The sequence below is a fragment of the Podarcis gaigeae genome (assembly GCF_964106915.1).
Source record: "Podarcis gaigeae genome assembly, chromosome: 6".
Lineage (NCBI taxonomy): Eukaryota > Metazoa > Chordata > Lepidosauria > Squamata > Lacertidae > Podarcis > Podarcis gaigeae.
In genome coordinates, this window is record NC_139682.1 from 94,955,418 (window position 1) to 94,976,223 (window position 20,806).

At 45.8% G+C, this 20,806-nt stretch overlaps 1 protein-coding gene and 1 long non-coding RNA gene across 3 annotated transcripts in view; both read left to right on the forward strand.

Annotated features, from left to right (window-relative positions):
- LOC310846893 overlaps positions 1-20,806 on the forward strand; it is a 417,489-nt gene that overhangs the window by 272,399 nt on the left and 124,284 nt on the right. The gene's annotated exons all lie outside the window — the stretch shown is intronic.
- ASTN1 (astrotactin 1) overlaps positions 1-20,806 on the forward strand; it is a 210,753-nt gene that overhangs the window by 65,663 nt on the left and 124,284 nt on the right. For both annotated transcript variants that reach the window (XM_083743756.1, XM_083743757.1), the window contains exon 2: positions 7,897-8,084. In XM_083743756.1, the coding sequence (XP_083599882.1) occupies positions 7,897-8,084 (188 nt within the window). The remainder of the gene's footprint in view (positions 1-7,896; positions 8,085-20,806) is intronic.

Here is a 20,806-nt window from a genome sequence, read left to right on the forward strand (position 1 = left end):
GAAGAGGAGGCTGGTGGATCGTGTCCTCCATCAGGGAGAGCACGTGTTGCGGTGAGATCACCTAAACTGCCTCCCTGTTGTGGGGCGGGATCATTTGGATAGCCACAACACCCCACTGGTTGCCCCTTAGTTGCTGGGCCAGAAATTTGGCCTGCTGGGTTTTCTATTGGCTGCCATGGGGCTATATTGACTGCTGCACGTCGCTGGGAGCTTTCTCTTTCCTGCAATGTGCATCAGATCACCTGGCCTCCCTCCATTTATTTTGGGCTGTTCTTTGGCCTTGCTATGCCTGTCTAGGGGTCGTCTGTTTTTGGAGCAGGGATTTTGCCATTTGGCTGGTTGGCTGTTGCCATTTGGTTTTTGCCTAAAGGTAAAGGTAAAGGTACCCCTGCCCGTACGGGCCAGTCTTGACAGACTCTGGGGTTGTGCGCCCATCTCACTCAAGAGGCCGGGGGCCAGCGCTGTCCGGAGACACTTCCGGGTCACGTGGCCAGCGTGACAAAGCTGCATCTGGCGAGCCAGAGCCGCACACGGAAACACCGTTTACCTTCCCGCTGGTAAGCGGTCCCTATTTATCTACTTGCACCCAGAGGTGCTTTCGAACTGCTAGGTTGGCAGGCGCTGGGACGCAGGTGGGAGGGACGCAGGTGGCGCTGTGGGTTAAAGCCTCAGAGCCTAGGACTTGCCGATCGAAAGGTCGGCGGTTCGAATCCCTGCGCCGGGGTGCGCTGCCGCTGCTCGGTTTTTGCCTACCGTGTAGCTAATCGTCACAACTTTGTAAGGTTGGCGGTTAGGCATTGGTTCAATGTTTTGCGGAGGGGAAGTTGTTGGCTGTTCCTGCCCCTCCATTGCTGCTGCTGCTAGGGAATTCTCTTAAAGGAACCCAGGAACTCGCCTTGCTTTTGTCCGATCCGCTTTCTGAGGTTAGGGCTACGCCAGAGTCCCTGGAAGCATATGGGGTGAACTGGAGCCTGCACTCAACTCCGTGTTCCCCCAGTATGTTTTCCCTTACTGATCTCTGGTGGAGCCCAGTTGTCAGTCCTGTTTCTGCCATGGTGCAGGATCAGGTAGTCAGGAACCAATGCCTAGGCAGCCACTCACATGTGCTCCGTTACTTCCGGGTCACCGCAGCGTGCAACCCGAAAATACTCATCACGAAGCTCCTTTAAGGCGAGGTATGATTGTATTATTTTTTGAAGTGTGGCAACCAGAACCTGTAGTCAGTAGTCTTAAATGTGACCATCTCACATTTAATACAATTATAGCTTTGTTTTGAATGTGGAATTGGCCTTTTTCATATCTGCCACAAACCAGGCATCTATTTTCATTGAGCTTTCTGCCACAATTCCAAGATCTTTCTTTCCTGGTCAGCCATCACCAGCTCGGACTCCATGAGCGTAAACACAACGTTGGGATTTTTAGCAATCTCAGTCTCCCTAAATCCAGATAATTTATGATCAAGTTAAAAAGTGCATGCTCTAATAATGATCCTTGGAGGGCTCCACTCCTTACCTCCCTCTACTGTTCGTTTCTTTCTATTCTCAGCTGGAAAAAGTGAAGAAAAGGGCAAAAAAAATAAGGGCTTGGAGCAATTCCCCTGTGAGGGAAGGTTACAACATCTGGGGCTTTCCTTCCTTCTGCAGTACTAAAGCCTGGGGATCACCCAATGAACCTGAATGGTGGGAAATTCAAGACAGCGAAAAGGAAAAGTTTCTTCACACAGCATGTAGTTAAAATATAGAATTCACCACCATAAGATGCGATGGCCACCAACTTTGATGGCTTTAATGGCCCTGCTTAGGGAAGCTTTTAATGTTTAACAGATCATTGTATTTTAATATTTTGTTGGAAGCCGCCCAGAGTGGCTGGGGAAACCCAGCCAGATGGGTGGGGTATAAATAATAAATAATACATACATTTATTTATTTATTTAAAAAAGGGATTACACAAATTCATGGAGGACAGGACTATCAATGGTTATTAGTCATGATGGTTTTATGCTAATGTCAGAATTAGAGGCAGTGTGCCACTGAATACCAGTAACTAAGGAATATACTGGGTGTGGGTGGGTGTGCACTCGCACACTTTTGCCATTTGACTGGCCACTGTTGAGCTCATTGGCCAGATTCATCATCATCATCACCATCATTTATTATTGTACAGAAACGTACTGGGAGCCAATGTAGGTCTTTCAAGACCGGTGTTATGTGGTCTCGGCGGCCGCTCCCAGTCACCAGTCTAGCTGCCGCATTCTGGATTAGTTGTAGTTTCTGGGTCACCTTCAAAGGTAGCCCCATGTAGAGTGCATTGCAGTAGTCCAAGCGGGAGATAACCAGAGCATGCACCACTCTGGCAAGGCAGTCAGCAGGGTACTTCTTGCATTTTTTTGTTAAAAGGGTGCTGGCAAGATGTGATGATCTCATTTTTGTTTCTCTGGGGAAGAAGCTTATGAAAGAGGGAGTGGCTGTATGTGACACCAGCGCCTCTCCCCAAGAGCAATGGAATGGCTTCCAACATGATGACTGCATATTTTCAGACATATCTCTCTTCGTGGTTTAAAGAGAAACAAGGGACCCAGTTATGGGTGCTTGGGTGACGCTGATAACAGAGAATTACAAAATAGCAGCGGCTTCTTACTTTTCATATAGAGGCAAATGCCGGAGCAAAAGCCAGCTTTCAGCTAAGTGTTCTCCCTCTGGATAGATGATGAACAACCAGCCGTCTTTATTTCATGCAGCAAGCCTGAATTTGCTAAAATAATATCTGATTCCAGTTGCCCTCTTGGCCGTTGCCATAATGAGCACTTAAACAAATTAGCCTGCAGGAATGGGCTGAGGTTTGAGTCCTTCTCATCTCTATAATGCATCCCCCCCAGTCCCACCACAATTGTCCGTTTAACCTCGCCTTCACAAATATGTTCAGATGTCATGCCAAGTGCCTGGCAGATGGTTTAGAATAGATGGCCATTACCTTGACTGTCTGCCTTTAACAGATATTAATTACCTTGATACAAACATCCTAGCTGACTTGTGTGATGAAGGTGGCCCTGGGAATGACACACTCCCCTCCGTAGCGAAAGGGTTTTTTGTTGTCATGTGGACAATTAGGGTGGTTAAGTTTTAATGTTTCGCCCTCTGTTATTTTTCTGTTCATCCTGTCCCCCTTAGACTCTTTTATTAATCTCTTGAAAGATACAAATACCCCATAGGTCTCCACCAGGGATAAAGCACCTTGGGGTGAATCTGAGCTGAAAATCAACCACAGGGGAGAGGGCAAGCTGTCTAGTCCTGACTGCTTTTCCTCTGCTTGGAGTGGCTACCTGCTATGGCTGATGCTGGTTTCCTGTAGAGGAAAGTAACTCCAGTGTCCAGGCAAAGTTTAGTTTCTTCCTGAGAGGAGCCTGGAACAGAGAACAGGACTGTCTGCTTGCTGGATGCCCTTACTCTCTGGTCATTCTGTTGCACTTAGAGGGGCCAGTTTGAGTGAGCCCCCCCCAAACTTAATAATTAATCCAGCTTTTACTAATTTGCTGTAATAGGTTATAAAGAGACTGATTTATGCACATATAAATGCAATAATACTGCTGTTTAGTTCACATCAATTATTTTTAAAGATCAACATGTCGTGGGGTTTTGTTTTCTTTTTGACTGAACTACATTTAACAATGTAGAAGATTCAGAGCGTCTCCCATCGGGATTTCCTAGTGGTTGGATCATTATATCATGTCAGTTTTTAAGCAACACAGTGTGAAAATATTAAACTTGCACACCACTTTTCTGGGTGACAAGGCTTCGTTGACATGGATTTAGGTTCAATTGTAATCTTCTATAATGGTGTGAACATAAATTGCATAAGGATAGCAAATACCTTTACTCACTAAAAATCCAATAGAAATGATGAATGGCATGATGTGCTGTTATATGCACAAAGAAATAGTGATCACAAGCTGAATGACTAAATATACAGCCCTCCCCTTAATACCAATCACCTGTTTATATAGATTATGGCTAGATTATCCTTGATCACTTGAATAATAAAAAATAAAAATAAATAAGGCTCTTGCTTGTAATTTATCCAAGTGTAAGTCTCTGGTACAGATTTAAACTCAGTTAATTTGCAGTGTTTTCTAGTTTTCGTATCTCTACATACTGCAACATCATGTTGCAAAGCCTCCTTTGTACAGGTTAGTGTTTGTTGCAAATCGTTAGGTGTTTTATGTGTATAATTGTGTTCATGCAAATAGTATTTGGTATCTTAAATTATATACCTTTCTTTTTATCAGTTTTGAAAAATAAGTTTGTTTTTGTTTGTTTGTTATCTTGCCCTTTCTTCCAAAGGAGCCCAAGGTGTAACAACAATAGCTCTTAAAAATAGAGGAGCAGGGCTGGACATTTAATTCAGAATTAAGTCATTTGCTTGGAATCTGACAATGGGGACCAGTTTGGTTACACAAGCCTTTTCCATGTATTTCCCCCACACAATTGCATATGTGGCCACGTAACTGAACCGACATGGAATTAGCCGTCTTTGAGATTATCCTGCTCATTTCTCTCCAGCTTGCAGGAGAGAAAATTCCTGAAGGATTGTGTCCAGGACTAAGATCCATCTTAATAGCATCCAGATCTCAGCAACTGGGGCGTAGAAGGCCTTCCGCAGTACACCAACCTTAAGCCTTGCTAGTTTTGCAGGAGGGGCAACTCCTGCCAATGAACCACACTGATTATGACCTTGAAAAGGACTATCAGTCTCAGCTTTAGCCTAGTTCTGCCGGCACACATTACCTTCAGTAGGGAAGGGCCAGGGATACGAGTCCTTGGCATGTTAAATTATGTGATGGGGAATTTGTTGTATTACCCTGAGCAAAGGATACAGCTCATGAATCTATATGATGGGATACCAGATTTAGAGCCAAGAAGGGAAAGAGCTGAAAAAGCACAGATTTCAGGTTCAGAGTTTGAAAGATATTGATGGTCGGCTTGGTTCCCCTGTGTGGCTCCCATTAAGGCCTTGGTTGGGAAGCCATTAACTTTGGCATTAACTTCTAACACCTAGATTAAAAAATAGCCATCTGGAGCCAGGGGTTAATAACAGTAAGGGAAAACACTCGTTACCCTTCAGAATGCAGCGTATGGTGGCATCAGATGTGGCCTGATACCTTAGCACCTAATGAACAATGGCCTTGCTAGGCTCCCAGCTGGTTCGGCAGTCAGAATGGCAGCAGATGCTAAGCGTCCTGGCCCTTGAGAAAGGAAGGATGGAGAGGAAAGAGGCGCAGTCCTCACAAAGTGCAGGATGGGAAGTAACTCACATTGGATCAAACTATAATCCTTCTGTCCCTCTTCTCTCTCTCTCCCCCCCCCCCCAGCTGCCTTTGCATTTGGTGCTGCTCCACTTCTGAGTCTGCACTGTGGTTCAGTTGAGTCACATCTGCTTCTGGCTTTGCCCTAGAGGCTTCTGTGGGTGGTTCTACTCTTGCTTCTGCTGAAAGTTAGCCTGTGGTGAGCCGGGACCCTGGGGAATGACAAGCTGAAAGATGCTGATAGTAAGATATGAGAAGGACGTAGCTGCCCTTTTGTGACCCTTCCGAGTTGTTGCATGCTCAGAGGAACAGCAGCATGCCATGCATGGAGGAAACTGATGTATGAGGGGAGAGTTATACAGTAGGACCTGATGAGAGTAATTCTGCCTCTTGTTTTCCGTGAGTGCCCATCATAGGATTGCACCCAGTGGACGTAGGCACTATTATAAACCATCCTAGAGTTGGCCTCTTCTTTAAAAACCTTCTAATATTCTAGCCACCTTACATAAGGAGCAGCCAATGTGGTCTACAAATCGCATCACCCCTAACCATTAGCCATGTTGGCTGGGGCTGATAGGCACTGTGGTCCAAAACACCTGGGAAGGTACCACATTGTCCATTCCTGCCCCATGGAAGGAACTGAAATCGCTGGGTCCTGGCTGTATCTGGGAAGACGGAATGTGTATTTCCAAAGTTGCATTACGAAACTTGCAAAATTTAGTTGTTATTTTTCTTTAGGAAGAAACTCTTTAACCTGCGCTTCATAATAGGATCCTAGGGCAAGTTACAATATAATTGAGTCCTGTTTCAGAGTTAAGGGAATGGTTATATTACCTTTCCAACCCGTGAAGACAGGCAGGCATGTAAAAGCAAAATTGCTCCTGGCCTATTGGCTCATATCAAGAATCAGGATTAAATAAGCAAGATGATAATAGTCTATGCCAAGGGGTCCCACTGGTAGAAACAATAAGACAGGTAGATGAAGCAGCAGACACAGCACCTGCCCCTGTGTAGTCATGAGCAAAGGCAAAGGGGTGCAAAGCAAAGGTTGAAGATTGAAGCTCAACTGCAGCTGAGCATGTCATCTAGTTGCTTACTTAGTCACTGTGTAGTTTTTATACCTTTCCCTTTCTCTAAGACAGCAATATTGGGTGGCTCACAACACAAAGCATGCAATATAGAATAAATACTGAAATACACAAACAAAATGGGGACGTGGGTGGCGCTGTAGGTTAGCAGTTCAAATCCCTTCGACGGGGTGAGCTCCCATTGCTCAGTCCCTGCTCCTGCCAACCTAGCAGTTCGAAAGCACACCAGTGCAAGTAGATAAATAGATATTGCACCGGTGGGAAGGTAAATGGCGTTTCCGTGCACTGCTCTGGTTTGCAAGAAGTGGCTTAGTCATGCTGGCCACATGACCTGGAAGCTGTATGCCCGCTCCCTCGGCCAATAAAGCGAGATGAGCGCCACAACCCCAGAGTCGGCCAGGACTGGACCTAATGGTCAGGGGTCCCTTTACCTTTACACAAACAAAATAGGCTGAAATGAAGTACATTTCAATAGCACAGATCAACAATAATAACTAATCAGCAGCATCTGCTCCAGAATCAACATCAACTTAAGACCCGGAACAGATAAGCCTGTTTGCAATGTGCTCCTGTGTGGAGCTAATGTGATGGGCAGCTGGATGATCACTCAGACTAGTGAGCAAACTTAACCTGTGGGAAAGGGAGTATCTTCAAACCTTTGCAGAGGCTGTTGAGGCTAATCTTGTCACAGCTCCTGCCTTGGGCCTGAGCTGCATAAGTGGCTCACTGGGTTAAATCCTTGCTGGCATTCCAGCTAAAGGTACACTGGCAATGACGAACCAGAGAAGTCCGCCCTCCTTGTGAGTTGTGGCTTGTTTGCTGGAGGATCAGAACCTGGAGGGAGAAAGGCCTAATACAGAAAAGTGAGGAAAAGGCAAAACAGATAATAATATTTATTATTTACAAAGTGCTTCAAAAGCAAGGCACTTATCTGAGAGGATTTTGAGGCAAGAGGATTTGTCAGGACATAAGGCAGGGTGTGTGTGTCATTTTTAAAGTAGGAATTGAGGGCTGGAGGAAACGGAGCTGACTTCTAACAAGTCACTTGAGGGCAAGAAATGGAGCATCAGCCTGGTTCATGAATTCAAGTGTCAGCCAAAGTCCATATGACGCTCAGCCAGCCAATGAAAATCTGCATATAAACAGGTTGTGCTGCTTTGTGAAGCCATAGTCTAGTCCTTCAGCAGACTTGACCTGGAAAACCCCAAAGAGCTGCCCTGATCTCAAAGACAAGTTCGCATGGATGTGATTACACACACACACTTACAATTTTACATGTGCATCCTTCATCCTGAAGCATCCGGTTCTAGAAAGCCCTGGTCGTATCCATCCCTTTACATCAGGGGTGAGGAACCTCTTTCAGCCTGAGAGCCACCTTCCCCTGTCAATAACCAGAGCAAAAGTGGGCATGACCAGAGATAGTAGGCTATGTTCTAGCCATGCAAAAGCATGGAAGAGGGTTTGTGCTGCAGTTCCCTGGTTGTATTGGTCTTCTTCCTTCATCCGCAGAGATCTCAGGCAACACTGAAGACATCCCATTGGTGCGCTGGAGGCAGCAATGGCTGGAAAATGGCACGCTCCTCTTCCATATCCACCACCAAGATGGCACGCCCAACCTGCCTGGTTTGGAACCCACAGAAGAACCCCAGAACGAATCAGCAGAAGAAGAGCTACGGATCCTTCACATCTCTGTCATGGTAAGTACAAAATTTGTCACCACAGGTACGTTCGAAGCTGCCTTATATTTCCCAATGCAGTACTGATTCATTTAGCACATTCAGCACTGACTGGCAGTGGCTGTTGAGGGCCTCAGGCAGGTGCCTTTTCTGGCCTTACCTGGAGATGCCAGGGACCTTCTGTATGCCTAGGAGGTGCTTTACCACTGAGCTATAGCCTCCCCACCACCATTAACTCTCAATGTGATGCGGTTGCCTTCCATCCCATAATCAGTTATTCCAGATCTCAAGGCTATTGTGAAAAGGGTAATTTTGAAGTGAAATGCCTGGTAATTAGTTGCAATCGCTACAGAGAACCTGCCTAAAGAAAAGCTGAAAGAAAATATGGCGATCCTTCATCAGTCAAAGCATCTTGAGATACTTTTGAGGGAGCCAAAAGAGTTTCTCTGGGAGGAGCAAAATTCCTTGGAGGTGCTTCTAAATGTCATCAGTTCAACCCTGGATTCAGAGCGAGCTTGAAGGTTCTTCCACAAGCAAAATGAATCACCTGAGGAAATTAAACGAAGCAAGGATCTATTCATATATCCTTGATTTGTTTATCACACAATCATTTACACCATGTGTGCTGCTTATTGTGAACAGTGCCTTGACATGGACACACCATGGTACATGTTTGCCAGAAGTGTCCATAATGAAGGCCACTCTTCATAGCAGGAGTGGCTCCAGATGATGCTGAGCCCCAGCCAGGGTGGGCAATAATCAGGACTCATTTCTCTCTGAGGCTCATTTCTGCTGAAATTGGGAACTGTGGTTTAATGTCAGTTGACTATCCAGGATCTTAAACCACATACCAAGTGTGGTTTCAGATTTTGGGTGGTAAATGGGCATCAAGCCACAGTTCTCTGTTTGGGGCATAATGGGAAACTGTGGCTTCCACTAACTAGAGCTGGTGCCTGTAACTGGCACATGAAAGAGAGAGGCAAGCAGCAGCTGAGTGGAGGGAGTCTTTGGACCCAAAGCTCATTCTCAGCTCACAGAACTAACATTCACAGGAGCTGGGACTGTCTTGTCTGAACCAGGCTCTTCAGTTAGCTCTTCTTTGGCCTCTTTCTCAGGTAACTGTAAGTAATCGTTTAGTGCAAGTGAATGAGCCTCAGTGGGTCTTATTCCTTCATGCTTCCCCATCCTAGATTGCTAAACAAGCCCCCCCCAAAGGGCCCTAATATTATCAATATTCAGGGGGTGGGCTTCAGTGCCCTTCATACCTCCTTGCCTACCCCTATGACAATCAGAAGAAGAATCAGTTATGCAAAAATAGGCACATTTAATTTACATAAATGAGGCCACTTAGTTCAGTTTCTTTGGTAGTGTAGAACATTTATTTATTTATTAGTACAGAGAGTACTAATAAATGGAGCTCAGTATAAGTGGCCACCCCCTGCTGTTTGCCCCCCTTTTCGTCATCAGAGGTGTTGCAGGTCCAAACGGGGAGATTCCATTTTTAGCTACTGTCTTTAGTAGTTGCTGGTAGAATTATTCTTCAGGAATCTGTATAGTACTTAAAAAAAAAAAATTAACCTGTTGATTGAGGTGCAAGAATGAGGAGAATGGGATTCATGACTAGGAAGAAAAGAAGATGCCTATTGCTGTGGCTGCCGGAAACTCCTCCCAGATCTTTTCTGGTCTTAGTGCTTTTGGCAAACACCCCTGGCATCACCTTTTCACACTCACACGCACACCAGTAATGTGCTAGGGCAGGGATGTTAAACTCCCACTCAGCCAGCCAGCACATCCAATGGTTGTTATGAGTCCCAAGGAGTCATCATGGGGGGCTGGTCAGACCAGGACTTGGGGGGAGGGAGGGGGGTTGGAGGAGCTGCCTCTTGATGACCCAGAGAGAGGCCCAGTGGGTTGGGGTGGTTTGCATCAGGGACTCAAGAGCCAGAAGAATCCCTGCTGGGAGAGAGTTACAGATGAAGAGTCAGATCCTGGGGAGGGTCTCAGTGGCATAGCCCCCCAGCAGTGCCCCCCCATACCACCCAGGTGCACTGTGACTACTTCACTCCCAGCTCCTTTGCCAGCCATGCTTCCAATCATGGTTCCACTGGAGCCCACCTCTAGCCCATCCTCTCAGGAGGAGTCTGCTGCTCAGTCTGGTTCAGAGCTGCTGTGGTCACCTCCATTGCCTAGGTCACAGGGACACCAGTGTAGGCATGAGCAGACAGCTCAGGTTCAGCCCTTGAGAAGGAGTTCCTGTTTGCCTGCCCAGTTCAGACAATAGCTCAACTTGCTGAAGTTGTGCTTGCCCCATTTCCGTATAATGGCACCCAAGTGGGCACGTCGCTTGCTAGTTTGCTTAGCTATGCATATCCTATTTGAACCCTCTTTTGCCCCTGCACCATGCTGATCCGAGCCTTAAAGATTTTGGCAGAAACCATGCTCCAAGTTACATCCTTCAGTTACAGCCATGACGATGGTCATGGATATTGTCAGTTTGAGAACATCTGGAGGGCCACAGGTCCCATCCTTGAACTATGGTGTGCTTATGTTTCTGATTAGTAGACAGAATTCTGCTCTGGAATAAAGATGCTTGTGGGGCTCAGAAACCAGTGCTTATGAGTGTTGGGATGAAATGTTTTAGTAATGCTTTTTCAGTTGGGTGCATAGCCTACAGATCTGCAGCTTGCTTGCTTCCTGTTTTGAGCATGGAAGCTTTGGGAACTACATTTTCCATACTCCCAGGTGCTAATGGATGACCCACGCAAGAATCCAGGGTTTAAAGATGAGGCCTCCGCTTCTGCCAGCAGCCTTTCCTGCCCCTGCTTCATGAGGGTGGACCATGGGCCATTGGAGACAACCAGCAACATCTTCCATGTTGGAGAAGGCTGTGACCACGCTAGCTCATCAAGTCAAAGGAGACTTGGATTGGCTCTTAATAGGCTTGGGCTTTCAGAACAGGGAATCATTTTCTGCACTCTTTTCTCACTGTCATGAGCTTCAGCACCACCACTAATGTTACCTGCACAGACTGGCAGCATTCCCCAGGGTTCCAGACCTATCTGGAGGTGCCAAGGATTGGATCAGGGGCCTTCTGAAGGCAAAGCACTGAGTTACAACTCTTTCCCAAATTGACCTATGCCATATTCTGTCCAAATACCACATTGCTTTCTCTCTTTTTTTGCCCATTTGTCATTCAGCTCCTGTTCCCAGCACCCAACAGCTGCCCAGGCTTCACAGCTAGGGTGATGGGTCAACAACAGCAGGAGATCAATCCTTTCCAAGAATGCCCTGGTTTTATTCTAAATAAAGAGCTGGGACTTAAGCCTGGCAGTGGCTGTGTGCATCACCTGGCTCTTGCCCAAGGCAGGACTTCAGAAAACCTGGTGAAGAAGCCTCCTAACATCCGTAGGCTAATGCTTGTCTTCCCCTCCTCCATCCACATGAGCAGAACTGAATCTGACAGCATGCTACATTTCAGATTCCTCTTCCACCAATGCTACCAACCGCCTCACTTTCTTGAGCATACAGAGCCTGGAGTCTTGGAGGTGCAATCCTATTGTTGTAAGACAAAGGGCACTTCCAGACAACCTGTTTGTTGAGTGTCCATCCTGATTCGTTTGCATGGAGGAGAGATGATATTGCATCAAAGCACCTGCTGCCTGAATCTGCTATCACACTATTTCCTGTCATTTTCCTTTATTGGAAAAAAAACACCCAACCCCAATGTTTTGGAGAGGGAGGATTGTTGCACAAAACTTCCCAATCTGCTATAATTATGCAATGTGAATTTGCTGGTATGTGACTGAACCCTAACTCAAAATAGTAACAGTCCGGAAGAATCTCTCCTCCCTACAACCTGACCCCCACTGGCTGGTTTCTTCACATAAACTTTTAAAAAGGGAAAGCAGGAGGCGGGGGGGGGGGAGGAGGAGGAGGCGGGGAAGCCAGTCAGAGATAAAATTCAACGGATGCCAATAAGGAAAGGAAACAAAAGATCAATGTTGGCGAGGTAGACTTTTCTTTTTTAAGCGATGTTGAAGAATTGTGCAATTCCTTTTGCCAGCAGAAGATAATTAGCTGGAGACAATGTGTCGTCAGGCTGCGCTGATACTGAGGACGGGGCTGTTTAATGAAGCCTGCCTTAATGAGAATGTCAATATCTCTCCCAGATTGCTGCCGGGGGCTAGCTCTCTCCCTTCATGTTTTGTTTTTGATTAGTCCTGGAGAAAAATTAATAAGCGGCAAAAACAAAACAGTGAAGAGCAGTTAGAGCCTCTTTTCCCTAGACACTGCCTATTGACTGTCAGATAGAATCCCTGAGTTGTGGGTCGGATCCTGTACTTGAGTAGGCTCCTTGAGTCGGAGTGTTGAATTGCACCATCTAAACACCTGCTTCTAGAAGTTTACTCATTTACTGGACTTCCTGTATTTGTACAGCTGTGTGCTGCCTCACATAGGCAAAGGTACCATTCTCTCCTCAGCCACTCCATCTGTAAAATGGGTGTAATACTATGGGGCTGGTTAGCATTATTGAGGAGCTCTGCAATCCTAACCTGCAATTCCTTTGCCTGAAGAGGGTTGGAAAGGAGAGCAGGTGCTTCTCCACCAAGAGAGAAGCATGTCTTCCACAGAGGCCATCACTATGTCCAAAGACAGCTCCCTGGGGTGAAGAGCTACTGCTGATGGTTCTCTGATGAAACAGGCACCCAGGATCAGCCTGCCCCTCTAGTCCAGCCTGGAGCCACTGCAACTAATCCCTTCCCCACTGAAATCAACTGAGGGATCAAAATCAGCCCTCCATACCCTGCTGATGTGAACCCACAGGGCTTTGGAAGTGGCAGTGGATCCACCAGATCCATTTCCTACTCAGATCTACAGCAAAATACAGGGACTTATGCTAAAGCGGCAATGTGAGAACCACGGGGCACACACTGTCCTGAGGTTCTAGAAGAAAGGGCAGAATTAAAAAATGTGCAGTGCTAGCCCAACGATGAGGCAGAATGAGTCCATCGTCTCAGGTGGCATGACTGTGGGAGTGCCAAATTGATACTCCTCCAACCCCCTCCCCTTGCAAGCCTTGTTACTGGGCAGGCTGATTGGCTGGCCCTGGCTTTAAGTGGCCCTGGCCTTGAAAAGATAATACAATAATGCACGCGAGCACTTTTTTTGGGGGGGGGCTTTATAAATATTAACTATGTTGTTTGCTGCCACTTGGATTCTTACCTCCATCGCCTCAGCAAGTATTTGCCTACTTCCCTTTTAATGGAAGAGCTTTAGATACTTGAAAACTGTTGCCATGTCCCCCTTAAATCTTATTTTGTCTAAGCTAAGCATTTCCTGTTTCGGCAGTCTTTCCTCAGTCATCATTTGTTCTCAACTTGTTTATCATCTTTCTGATCACTGCTGAATTCTCTGTAAACTGCCTGCATCGTTTTCAAAGTGCGGCAACCAAAGCAGACTTAGTGCAATCCGGACTCCATGTCACCACAGCACTCAAATGGAACTTACTCCCTGATAGATGTATATTGTTGTTGTTGGCCTCCGTCTGACTCAGGACGCAATGGAGTGTGCCTCCGGGGGTGACTTTAAACCACTGCATTTGAAGCACTGATGTGACCTCTGTGGGTCACAGTGTTTATGGAGATCCTGGGCTGCGCAGATTACAAGACTCCCCCCCCCCAGCCTCCCAAAGGAAAGGAGAGCAATACGTTTGGCACCAGCTTGGCCTCTGCAGTTGGCAAAAGGAAGCATACAAGGCGCCATCTTAGGGACTCCACTCTGAATTTGTGTAGGGTTTACTCCTTAGCCTTTTCTTCTCCCAAAGATGTCTCGTAAGGCAGTGGAACTTTAGGCTCAGTTTCCCTTCTCCTAGATGGGCTACCTTCCCAGGTTGATAAGCCCCATCTACCTCTTCAACGTATACAGACAACTCCCCATTTGTGAGGGGTTGCATTCCAGGTCATCGTGCACGCCAGTGGAGCCTCTTCCACTTAGACCAGTGATGGGGAATCTGTGGCCCTCCAGATGTTGGACTCCATCACCCCTGACTCAAAAATGCATGGGGCTGCCCATCTGGAGAATCATGGGTTTCTCCCTCCCTGGTTTAGGACATGGGTAGCCAATAGGGTAGGGATGTGGGTGGCACTGTGGGTTAAACCACAGAACCTAGGACTTGCCAATCAAAAGGTCAGTGGTTCAAATCCCTGTGACGGGGTGAGCTCCCGTTGCTCGGACCCTGCTCCTGCCAACCTAGCAGTTTGAAAGCACGTCAAAGTACAAGTAGATAAATAGGAAGGTAAACGGCATTTCCATGCGCTGCTCTGGTTTGCCAGAAGCGGCTTAGTCATGCCGGCCACATGACCCGGAAGCTGAACACTGGCTCCCTCAGCCAATAAAGCAAGATGAGCGCTGCAACCCCAGAGTCGGTCACTACTGGACCTAATGGTCAGGGGTCCCTTTACCTTTTACCTAGCCAATAGGGTACCCTCTAGGTCAGGAGTCAGCAACCTTTTTCAGCCATGGGCCGGTCCACCGTCCCTCAGACCATGTGGTGGGCTGGACTATATTTTTTTTTTGGGGGGGGGGGAGAATGAACAAAATCCTATGCCCCACAAATAACCCAGAGATGCATTTTAAATAAAAGCACACATTCTAGTCATGTAAAAACATGCTGATTCCCGACCGTCCACGGGCTGGATTGAGAAGGCGATTGGGCTGCATCCAGCCCCCAGGCCTTAGGTTGCCTACCCCTGCTGTGGATTAAAATTCACCGGTCCCATCCAGCATGCAAATGGTCAACAAGTATGTAAGCTTCAATCTACAACATCTGCCAGCCCTTCTCACTGAGCCCAGTTCTTCAAGATAAACAACCTTGGCTTGGAAACATGGGAATGTTTGCCCTCATCTTCCTTTCTTTTGTAGCCGTAAACTAGGGGTTGCAAACCTGTGACCCTCTCATCAGTCCAACCCAGCAGTCCAACCTGTGACTCTCACCAGTCCGACCCAGCATGGCTAACGGTCAGAGGGCACTGTGTTGGCTACCCCTGACTTCAACTCTCTCTCCTAAAACCATATGATCTTGCCTAGTGAGCTCTGAAGTTGAAAACAGAAAAGCCTCACTACATATTAAAAACTGGTGTGTCAGGAAGAAGGCTAGCCTAGCTTTTTCTATGACAGCTAGTTTTCTAGGTGCAAGTCCTCTGGAGGACTATTCAGTCATGTGAGCCATCGCCTGCAGTCTTGGCACGGATTTAGCACCCAGCGGGAGGCAGCGGTTCATCTTTCTCTGGTTGAAAAAGTCTTTCCTTTTAAAAAACATCTACTTTCACACATCCTTTTTAAATTTGAACCAAAAGTAGTTGTTTTTATCCAGAAGGCTCCCCTAGAGCATCATTATCTGCCATGGTTTGGAGAATTCCATGCAAGTTAGAAAGGACAAGAAATTGGTTATTATATTCTGGACCTATCAATGAAACCACCCACACCGGTTCTTTTGGGTTACCATTAGAATGAGAGTCATTGGTTTTATGTGGGTGGTAATTTTGGTCCAGAATAAATGTGTGGCATTTGTGGGAGAATATTTGCATTTTTTAAAAGTGTAATGAGCTGTTGCTAGGTGACAGTACTCGGCCATTGTGACTTACACCAATCACCCAGTGAAAGCCTGTGTACGTGGGATTCTTTTGCAAAATTAGAGTGCACCTAAAATGACCTTTGATGCTCAAGTCTCATTGCTGGATCAGACTGAATTTGAAAAGCAGAGAAAAATATCCTATTGTGGTTGCATTTTTACAGAATTATCAAGAGACACTGAGCATTTATTTTGCATTTTTGAAAGTTCTAAGCACAAGTGGGTGACATCAAAAGATCTAGCTATTCAGGAGCATTTTATTGAATTGTTACACAAAAACTTGAGTTCTTTGCTCATTTCCCCCCTTTGTCTTATTAAAATGAAAAGCCACCAACTGCAATTGATTGAATGAAGTGACACACTTGCCATTTGACATTCTCTGTTTCATTATGGGTGGATGTGTTCTTATCTCTGAGATTTCAGATGAAATTTGGTACCTGTGTTTCAGTCCCTGTTCAACCTCCATGCCCATTTCAAAGGTTGAGGGAAGTAAATGCAAAATATATTGTAATGCAGAACCTCCATTGAGTACTGAGTTATTGGAGCTGGTGAAGGCATTCAAGGTGCAATTGAGTGATTCATGCTCAAACCTCAACTCAACCCTCACTCCTGTTTTCAAGGAAGCAGGAAAGGAAAGAAACACCTTGTGGTGTGACTTGAGGTCCACAAGTGTGCTTACCAGTTTGCCCACAGCAAGTGCCTCTTTAGTCAAGCAAGGGAGAGGCCTTGAAACATGTGGCTGGTTTTTAAGGCCCCCAAAGTCATTGTGAAGTCTGTTTTTCCTGCTTTCTGAGTGCCTCCAAAGCTTAGTGTGATACTGGAGGCAACAGGACCTTGCCCCCTCCAACCTTCAACCTCAGACTGGACTCGGACCTTGCCTCTCGGTTAGCCCACGGGACCAGCACAGCCTGCCTGCCTGTTCAATCTGCAACAAACCCTTCGTATAAACAAGTTGTGGTGTTCCCATTCTGCAGATGATGCTTAGGAGCTGTCTGCACAAGAGTGCAATGAAAAGAGAGTATTATTATCCCACTTTCCTCTGCTGTGTGGCAGAATGTAAGGGTGAGCTTGGGTGAGAATGTATAGTTAATGAACATCTCTCAGCCACCCTTCCACCTCCCTCCTCCCTCCCTTTAAGCTGTAAAGTGCTCTGGCCCTTTCATAACTTAAACAGACATGAGTGGATGATTAGTTTGAATTGCAGCCAACTTTTTACTCTGAATCCTTAAAAGCATTTAGCACCCCAGATTTGGGAGCAGGAGGGGGCAGGACCCCAAGTCTCTCCCCCTCCAGGATCTGGTGTTGAAGAGAGCACTTTCCCCTCTAGTTCCATTTAATGGCTCCCAAAGATGCTCCTACAGTTCTGAATGTAGTGGACCCCCAAACAGGAGCTATCCTATTCATCTTCCTTGTTGCGGCCAAGGCTGGAATGAAGCAAACAGTAGGCTGTTTGCAACACCTGCCCTCCCCAAAAAGTTTTGCTGGGAGCAGATTTTCATTTTCCTGTGTCCACTGAATCTTCTGGATAGAGTAAATTTATAAGTCTGAGGTCGTGCTACATGCGGATGGAGACCTGAAGTGTATCATGGGATCAACAGTATTGTCTATTCTTCAGTGCAATGGGACCCTCTGCTCATACAGTGGTACCTCGGGTTACATATGCTTCAGGTTACATACGCTTCAGGTTACAGACTCCGCTAACCCAGAAATATTACCTTGGGTTAAGAACTTTGCTTCAGGTTGAGAACTGAAATTGTGCTCCGGCGGTATGGCGGCAGCAGGAGGCCCCATTAGCTAAAGTGGTGCTTCAGGTTAAGAACAGTTTCAGGTTAAGAATAGACCTCCGGAACGAATTAAATACTTAACCCGAGGTACCACTGTATGTGCACTGCAGAGGCCTTGGGTGTGTGTCTTCATGATGGCACTGTGCAACCCCAGATTTCAGGCCTAGCAGCAGGTTTCAGATTCCCTAGAACTTTGTAAAACTCCAGTTTTGTTAAATTGTGGTTCCTGTTCAAGGCTAATCCCATACCAATTGGAATGTGTGAAACTGGTTCAAATACTTTATGGGGTGGAATTTGAAAGTATATCTAATTTTCAGTTGTTTGGTGGATTCCATCTTCCCTGGTGTGTAAAATGCTCAGGGTTTGAATGCTCTGTTATTGTGTCTGGAACATCAAAAACCTGAAAGTTTGATGTGTTAAAAAACTCTGACCAGTTAAATGTTGTGCAAATCTCTGTTTCAGTTTTAATTGGGTGTATTTCCCCCTTTTAAATGAGTGCAGCTGTGGAGAATAGGATATAGTAAACTGAACCCATAAGAGCTGGCTTCAGGATCCTACCTGTCCACAGTGCTCTGTGCTTTGAAAAGTCTTTGTTCCTCTGCTTAATCTGTTGGTATATATTTTCCCCATTAGGGAGGGTGGGAGCATTCCATTTCCATTAGGCCAAGAACAGTGGTGGGGAGGGGAGGGGTGGCGGAGGAATAATAATCTTTTGAAAAGTCTTTGCTAGCTGCTGGTTCTATTACCCACTTAGTAACTCTTGCTTAATGTCTTGTCCTAATGGAACAGATGATGGTTATTATTTTATCAAGACTATTCACTGCATAAAAAGGAAGATGGAAAAGACTGGAACATGGCCAAGAAAAAACATGAAGCTCTGCTGGTCATTTATTTATATATTTTTATTCCTTGACGTGCAAAATTTAAAGGGAAGGCAACCCAGCAGAAGGGAGCTGTGGCTTTGCTTATCAGTTCAAGAGTCAGGGTCCTACTTGCTGTGTCAGATTTCTGTTCCTTTTGTTTGTTTGTTTTAACTGAGAAAGTTGAGGTTTTGAGAAGCCCAGTAAATGCTTGCAAAACCTTCTCTGCCCTCTACTCTTTGTGCATTTTCCATGCTGGTTTGCAGCTGCTCTTGTTCCCAAGTCTTTTACTAGTTCAGGGATCGGGGGGATGATATTTCTTCGCCCAAGCAGGTCAGCCGACACTCCTTGGTTTGCCATGCTGTTCTGACAGTTACATTTCTCCTGCCGGTGCTGCACGGCAAGGCTTTGGCCATGATCCAGCAGGTGTTGTGTACCATTATGCATGACTAGTTGGGGCAGAATGTGAGTGTGGATGCCCATCCCTTTGAAAGTACAGCAGATAATGTTTCAAGAAGAGCGTGGAACGTATAAGGGCTTTGGAATGATGCAGTTAAAAATTCCGTCGCCATATTGGGAAGTTCTGTCGGAGGACTTAAGTCTGAGAGGAGAAATAGAGAAATAGAGCTGCTTTTATATTGTGGGTGAAACTCCTCAATGGGACTTAAGAACGACAGTTCTGTAATTAATGATGGAAAGAGTGCTGTTATCTATGAAGGCGATGATATATGGTAACCATCTCAATTTGAGGATTGGAAGAATGGAAAAATTCACACAGGATTATTATTGGTGTTTATCGGCTTAAGGAGACTATCAGAAGAGATCAGAAAGAAAAAAGAGAAAATATATGAACAAGATGTGATGTGGAAACAGCAAGATAAGACTGGATAGAATTATGAACTTTGTTTGGACTGATTTGGACATTAACGCAGTGGCAAGAAGATGATCAGAATCCCCCTTCGGATCTTGAAATATGGGTTCCCTCAACAAAATTCAAAATTCGGCTGTGTAATTCGGAATTTATGTGATTTGATTTGATTTGATTGGCCGGTTAATAAAAAATATTTTTTTAAAAAAAGAAAGTACAGCAGATAGATAACCCCCGGATTTGGATATACCTGCATCCACATGCAGATGCTATTTTTTTCACAGAACATCATTTCCAAAGGGATACACAAACCCCATACACAAACTGTGCCAACTGCAGGCAACTTGCAACTGGAAAGGCATGGCAACAGTGATGTTGCACCAGTCAGAGAACTGTCACCTGCTATAATCCAAAATGTATTGGGCCTAATAAAACCACTTTTGTGCACCTTAAGGCTCCCTCCCTGTTTTCTTGTGATTGGGGCCTTCCCTCCTGCTTTATGCCCAGGTAGCCAGTGGGACACAGCTGCAACATCAGTGATGTATTTCTTCTTCCCCTGATGCCCACCTTCTTGCAAATAGTTTTTGCATGCTTTTATAACTTGACTGAAAAGGAAGTGCGAGTCTCAGATTGAGAGTATGGGGCTAAACAGCAACAACCTTCCCTTCCCTAGATCTGTGACTCAGCTTCAAGGCACCTGGGTGGCGTATTGGACTCCAGATCCTGTCAGCTCTAGCCAGTACAGCCAATGGTCAAGGATTATGGGAGTTGTAGTTTAGTGCTTTAGGCCACAAATGCAGCCTCCAGCCAACACCTGTTTCCTCCCAAGAGATTAAGGAACATGTATCCATCATCTGGCAACACGGCTTGCATTTTTCTCTCACCCTTGACTCCAACCAAGGCCACCCCTAAACATCTGTAATGCTGGATGGAAGTTGATATACAAGCTTCTTCTTCTTCTTCCTCTTCCTCTTCCTCTTCCTCCTCCTCCTCCTCCTCCCCCCCACACCAAACAAATTCAATTGTCCTGAGTTTGGCCCCAATGTCATAGCAAGAGCTTTAAAGTACACGTTGATTACCTTAACAGGAAGATACCCAGCAGCTCCCCTTGTGTTTCTGATGCTAATGGCATGACTGTTGAGAAAATCCACAAAAGGCATGAGAGTCCAACCCAGCAGGAGGCCTCTTTGAAATGATCTGGAACTGCTTTAGAGCACAGCTCCCCCTCGTTTCAGTGGTGCTTGTTTAGGACATCAATATTGGTGGTCATTCCAGTGACCCACAATCTGGTATGGAGTCAGAGGAGTCAATGAGGAGCAGAAAGTGTAACGCTAACTGATAAATTAAGATACATGACAGTGTTCTACTGGTTGTTAAAGTCTGCTAACTGTGTAGCTATTTGCTGAGTCTTATCTGCTCTGGTTCCTTCTGAAGTGGTTCTTCCACAGTTAACAGCAGCCACATTTCTATGGGTTTTTCTTCTTGCAGCCTTGAAAAATAGCAAATATAGTGGTACCTCGGGTTGAGTACTTAACTCATTCTGGAGGTCCGTTCTTAACCTGAAACTGTTCTTAACCTGAAGCACCACTTTAGCTAATGGG